This window comes from Ruditapes philippinarum, unplaced genomic scaffold (assembly GCF_026571515.1).
Source record: "Ruditapes philippinarum isolate M1 unplaced genomic scaffold, ASM2657151v2 ctg1152_1_1_1_1, whole genome shotgun sequence".
Taxonomy (NCBI): Eukaryota; Metazoa; Mollusca; class Bivalvia; order Venerida; family Veneridae; genus Ruditapes; species Ruditapes philippinarum.
Window position 1 is genome coordinate 230,266 of NW_026856449.1, and position 6,789 is coordinate 237,054.

Genomic DNA, 6,789 nt, shown 5'->3' on the forward strand with positions numbered 1-6,789 from the left:
AAGTAGGCCTACGATCAGTCCATGACCTTAGTTGCAAATCTGTGTGTGTAAATATTTAGACATGTTGGCTCAGTAAATATAGAAAAAAGCAATCACAAACACGGACTTGTCATCATTACAGAAACATATAATCTTTGGGTAAATAAAAAAGCATATAAAAATAATAAAAGTGATAGTTTCAATGATATAATTAACGTATTTTCTTGAATTTGTATGTTCGCATTGTCGGTACAAAAAACGATCTTGTTAGATCTCAATCACAGGTGGCAGTATCAGTGTTTAGACACCCCACTCCTATCTGCCCCTGGACCCCTACTACAACCCTGAAAAAAATAATTCAACACTCTAAGGCTTACTATAAGGTACCAAATACAAAACCACCGATAAAATTATATAATTTTTTTTCCACTATCAAAATTATAGTTATAGATTTCTATAACTATAGGGGTGGGGTGTATTAACACTGATACTGCCACCTGTGATCTCAATATGTCACAGTATGTTTGTTTGAGCCAGCAAAATAGACGATATTTTTTATACAATGGGGATGCTTTAATGTTACAAAGGGAGATAACTAGAATAAAAAGGCAAAATTCTTCCAGTGTATTACTTCCCATAAATCAATTAAATTGGCGGGAAGTAAGTTTTTAATAATTAATTGTATCATTTTACTCCCGTTTACGACATTTTTTCATTATATAGGACATTTATAATTTTCTAAATAGCCTATAGCCTATATATATTTTAATCACCTTACAGTGACGTTTTTTACGATTCCGTTACAATTTGCCATATCAGAAATGTTATCCATGCCATAGAAACATTTCATATAATTATATTTTTTCTCATTTGCTTGTTATTCATTTTATTGATCTGTTTCTCAGTCTATTGTAGATAAAAATATGAACATTTTATGAAACAACACTCTGAATGTTTTATTTAATTTCTTCGAGGAATAATCTTGTTATTCAACTTATGTAATGTTCTCGTGCAAAATGAATTGAAAGGGGGCACGTCCCTGACATTTCAATTTCAAGACGATAGTGTCAATCCCATAATCATAATTCGAGCAAACGTCTATGACGTCACCAATAAATGACGTCACCATAACAACGGCGTCAGATGAAGCATCATTAAAATTTCATATGGTAAACCATGGGAATTTGTTTAAGTGTACCTGAAAGTAACATTAGTGACCGTGACGAGACAGAGAACGACTGGGATAGCCACAGTGATGACGAGGTTGCAGAAAATGGTATAGGTACTGTTATTTTGAAGCCTATATAGGTATATACCGGCGATCGGTCTCGAAATTTGAGGAGTGCTAATCCCCCTAAAAACAACCAAGAAAAGCAATACGGCCTTAAAGTTTAAGCGAAATATTGACATTTTATTATACATGTACATGCCGGATTGAACATACATCTCCCTAAAATACCTTTTTTTTGTTTTTTAACCTGTTTTTAACAATATACTCATTTCCATTACTTTTATATTCTTTTATTTCAGCTCTTTTACTAACATTCTTGTCAGTTGACGCGCGTCAAGTCTAGGTCCCCAGCAGGGGTTTGACTATATGGAAAATAGATAGATAGATACATTTAGAATATATTAGATTCTCTTGTTTTTTTCCGTGTTAAAATTCGTTTGAATTTAATTCTTTGTGAACTGGGAAAACTTCACTGACCATAAATTTATTCCTTCTTAGTCCCCCATTTTTCGAAGATTTGATAAATACATGTAGCATTAAAACAGGGGGAAATAAGCAGCCTACAGTTGTTCGGTATTTTATCTCTGTATTTATTGCATGTTTAAATCATTATGCATTTAATTGATCTAAATTTTACATATTTTCAGGGTTTATATTATTTTTCCTAGTCATTCAGTTTTATTTTTGCACTGCGCATAATTGCCCCAATAAATCTGGGGTGTTAAAGTAAGGAAATGGAAATCGACCGAAAAGAATATTTACGTTTTATTTTCTGTTTTTAAAAAATATCTAATTTGCCGTTAACCCATTTCCTTAAAAAAAGACGGCTAAATATATAAGATATTATAAGATAAGATAATGTATAGACAAAAATCTATCATTGTCTGTGTTACAATAGTGGAATTAACAAAAAGAATTGAATTACACCAAAAGAGGAAATATTATCAACAATTACGCGTTTAATTTTTTCAGCATTTGCATACTACATTTTATATTTCTTTTTTATCTTATCGACGTAAAATATATAGAAAAACTGTATATCTATGGATTTATCTATAAAGCGTTTAGTAAACAAGATAAGAACTGTATAATACTGATAAAGAACGCTGGACTGACACGCACATATAGACTGAAATAGGGAAATATATTTTAAGGATTTTTTTTATGTTCTGGGATCAGAAACAGACAAAATAGGTAAGCATCACATCTCGAAATAAATGTAAATACTAAATACTTATTTTACTTTATTTCCTAAATAAATACTTGCTTATTTATTTTTACTTTAATGCATATGTAATATAACTGCAACTGCACAAATCCATTGAAAGTAATTTCTCAAAACAAAAGATTTTTAAACGTCCGTGGCAATGTATGCTTAATGGAAGCTTGTTTTTTTTTTGCGATTTCATCGAATGTATTTGTTTTTCCATTTCCACGCCATCTACGTTTATAAGTTCAAAATAATGTCTAAAAAAAATACATTCATGTATTTTGCAATATAAACGTTTTCATTTCATCTAAATTTCTGTGTCTTAAAAGCAATTAACATATGAGGATGCGATTTTTTATGGTGGGGAGCATACTGTAATGGGTCGGGCAAAGATCCGACGGTCAATCCTGCAAAAAAACTTAATTATACCGTTGGTTTAAGTGGTAGATTTAATTGGTTTATGTGGGAAAATGCCATATTTAGAAATATCAAAGAAAAAGGCACATACTGTAAAAATGGTGGCCTGTCCGTATTCCTGTTATCCTTGTCTATCAATAACTTGAGAAGGTCTAAGTCATGGTGAATGTCACTTGGATTCCTATTGATTGTGAGGTCATTAGATTTAAGGTGTGTAGGAACATTGCATATGGTCCGCAGACCAGATCACTGACACAGTGACATTTGTACAAAATATACACGTACACTCCTTGTCCGATCAGTACTTAAGGAAAAAGTTTGACATTGAGTCATTCGCTCAAGGTCACAGTGACTCTTTGTATAATATCCTCATTTGATCAATAAATTAAAAAAAAATCATAAAACATTGACCATGACCAGTAGGTGGCCCCTATTGATTTTGATGGTTTACGAGGATTTTATTTCGTGCACACAATATAATTAAGACCCATGCTGAAGTTTCTTGTAAATATTATCTTAAAGACATATATATATACCTCGAGTAGTTAATGAACACCTATTAGTTCATTTGTTGAAATGCGACCCAATACGCAATGTAGACGGTGGCTCAAGTACAGCAATGCCCATTGCCATGATTGTGGGCCCCCGGGGACAGTCCAAAGAGGCCGTTTTTAAACCCCATTTCTAGGTTTAAAAGACCAAAAAAGTGATCCCCCAAATGGGAAATTTTCTTTGGGTTTTTTTACCAAAACTTTGACAAAGGTTTTATTTTAAAATTTTTACTTGACTCTCCCCCATTTTAAAGGGCCGGGTTACCATTTGGGGCTTCGAACATTACAAGTTTTGATTTAAAAAATTTTCCCAAATTTTAAACCCAAATTTTTTCAAACCCTAACGGCCGGGGCAAATTTTCGGGGCAAAAAAAATTCATTTCCGGGGTGTTTTTACTCCCCTGGTTAGGAAAATTAATGGGGCTTCCTTGAGTTTCCCTTTTCCCTTTGCCAAATGTAAAAAGTGAGTATATTAAAAAAAAATAAATGTTTAAAATTACTTATGCAGGGTTTTAAATTTTAATTAAATTCTGTAACTGAAAGGTACGACAGCTAGTGCGAGTGACGTAAGTCGGGATGGGGAAGATGGCGCCATGTCGCCACGAAACAGCGCCACACAAGAAAATGCCACGAGCAAGGTAAGTGGTAAAGCGGTAAAAAAACGTATTAAGGCATGTCAGTCATTTTTTTTTCAGCAAAATTTGATTATTAAGTTTCCTACTATGGTAATTTCTACATAAAATTCCTTTATTCAAATAAAATATACCATTAAAATCTACATGTTGAAAAGTCGCAACAACGGCAGTGGAAGGTTAAAGGCACATTATGCCGATTTTTTTCTTCTTCTTTAGAAATGGCAAACGTAAGTTTTATAATGTTTAAATTACTTTTAAAGTGTATTTTAAATGATTATTACTTAGAAATTAACACTGAATGTGACATTATTTGTCATAAAAGACGCAAAATGTATTATTTTGACCTCCATACAAAATACATGTACTAAATAAATCACTATAACTGTACTTACTGCACAAAAGCAACAGAAAGTTAAGGTAGAAACGTTTAAGAAACTAAATTAGGACACAAAAAATGCTGCGTGTTTGAGAAATAAAAATCTGTGCATATCTGGGGACATAGCAATATTAGACTGGGGTAAAGTCTTATTCGATCGTTGATGACTGGTTCAAACTTGAAGCAAAAATAAAATTGTTCGAAAATTATTTTCAGGTTACATTTAAAACGGAATCTCACGAGAAAAACGTGCTACGCGAAATATTCAGCGAGGAGTCCTTGCTAGAGAAGAGCAGAAAAAGTTTTAATGCTGACATGAGGATGTTTGCTATTATGTTTGAAGAGTCGCATATAACCGATAAAGACAGAAGAAATCCGAAATGAATCGATCATCTCTTTACATTTATCGCGCATGTACATTCGATGTCAGACGTCAACGCTAATCATAGAATTGGTGCTGACAGACTTGTTTATTAAACGTTATTGGAATTTATCATAATCGTATATCACTTGACTGTTTAACAGAACTTGTTATAGATTGACTTAATCCAAGGCTACAAGGAACGCTGGGTATAAATGTATCTGCAGTATATACTGTACATATGTATATGTCAACTGCAGTATATACTGTACATATGTATGTGTCAACTGCAGTATATACTGTACATATGTATATGTCAACTGCAGTATATACTGTACATATGTATATGTCAACTGCAGTATATACTGTACATATGTATATGTCAACTGCAGTATATACTGTACATATGTATATGTCAACTGCAGTATATACTGTACATATGTGTATGTCAACTGCAGTATATACTGTACATATGTATGTGTCAACTGCAGTATATACTGTACATATGTGTATGTCAACTGCAGTATATACTGTACATATGTATGTCAACATATCTTAATTTTTCTTATATGCATTGCATCTTTATACATATTTAACAATCATGAGTAATTTATGAAATTTTATTGAAATTCATTTCCTTAAAATGACAAAAATATACTTAAGAGAAAAAAACAGGTTTTATTTTACGTTTACATCCCCACCTCCTACGGCGAAGAAATTTTTCTAATCACAGTAGTCAAATTACGTTCATGCTTCGTACTAGAAAACATATTAGTAAAAAAGATAGGACTCGGCCCACGACCCATGGGTTTTGAGGCACAAGTTTACTCAATGTGGTGATGTTGATCAACCATCGAACTATAGAGGTGTTACATTGTTAAGTTCTCTCGGAAAATTATTTACTAGAATATTGAATACTAGATTAGATAACTGGGCTGATTCCTTTGGTGTTTGTGTAGAGGCCCAGGCAGGTTTTCGAAAAAATATGGGTACTGTTGATAATGTTTTTATTTTAAATGCTCTTATTTCACATTGTTTGAAAAAAATTAAAGCTATATGTAGCTTTGTTGATTTTAAAAAAGCTTTTGATTTCGTAGTTAGAGATGTACTGTGGTACAAATTAATAAAATACGGAGTGACTGGTAATATTCTCAAAGTTATACAGAGCATATATGAAGGCATTTCCTCAAGAGTTAAACATTTTGATAATATAAGTGAAGCTTTTACTTGTAATTTAGGAGTAAGACAAGGTGAGAGCCTGTCCCCATTTTTATTTAGCATGTATTTGAATGATCTTGAAGATGTGTTTTTAGCTAAAGGAGTCGAGGGCATAGATACTGGTATTTTATATGTTTTATGCGAATATCTAGCCCCATGCAAACGTACATAAAAGTTAATTGACACATTGTATTGTACTTCTATGTGTGTTATGTACGAATATTAGCTGTCATGTTATATAGATGTATTATTGATACATTGCAATTCTTTGTGTATTGTATGTATAATAGGTTAAGTAACACGATGATTATAAAGGCTATAAATTTGTAAGTTTCAAATCATACACTGGTCTTACTTGTATCAAGTTAGAAGCATTATATGCGTTCAAAAGTATAGTTTAGAAGTAACATTTGTTTTGTTTTGTTGTGCCATATTACTATTGCAATAAATCAAAACCATAAAGCCTAGATTAGTAAATGTACTACAAAGACCAGTGTATGGAAGAGACTTTAAAGTATACTATGTAATAGATGCTGACAATGTCTCTCCCGTGAACATACACGAAGTATTTCTTATTTTATATATTTGAATGTAGAATCTCTCAAAAATTAATAATTTGTAAATTAAATATATAATCAATGGTAACCATTAATAATGAAAGAAAAGAAATACTTGCAGTCACGTCATCTTGCTATGTAATTAGTTATTTACTTATGCATACATGTAATTGTATATGTTATGAATGCTTGTACATGACTCTTTTGAGAGTTAATTTGCAAAATAAAGATTCTTCTTCTCATTAAGGCTAATA

The 6,789-nt window shown here is 32.0% G+C and overlaps 1 protein-coding gene across 3 annotated transcripts; it reads left to right on the forward strand.

The window, feature by feature from the left end:
* Positions 1–1,100: 1,100 nt before the first annotated feature.
* Positions 1,101–6,204, forward strand: LOC132746556 (uncharacterized). 3 transcript variants are annotated; one of them, XM_060735740.1, is made up of 3 exons: positions 1,101–1,255; positions 3,932–4,041; positions 4,616–6,204. In XM_060735740.1, exons 1-3 carry the CDS (start codon positions 1,156–1,158, stop codon positions 4,781–4,783), a joined length of 378 nt encoding a protein of 125 aa, XP_060591723.1. In that variant the 5' UTR covers positions 1,101–1,155; the 3' UTR covers positions 4,784–6,204. The 3 variants fall into 3 exon arrangements, 2 of the variants coding, with proteins under 2 accessions (XP_060591723.1, XP_060591724.1); XM_060735741.1 differs by having other exon boundaries at positions 3,932–4,026; positions 4,616–5,156; XR_009627994.1 differs by lacking the exon at positions 1,101–1,255 and adding an exon at positions 2,280–2,404 and having other exon boundaries at positions 3,932–4,026; positions 4,616–5,153.
* Positions 6,205–6,789: the final 585 nt, after the last annotated feature.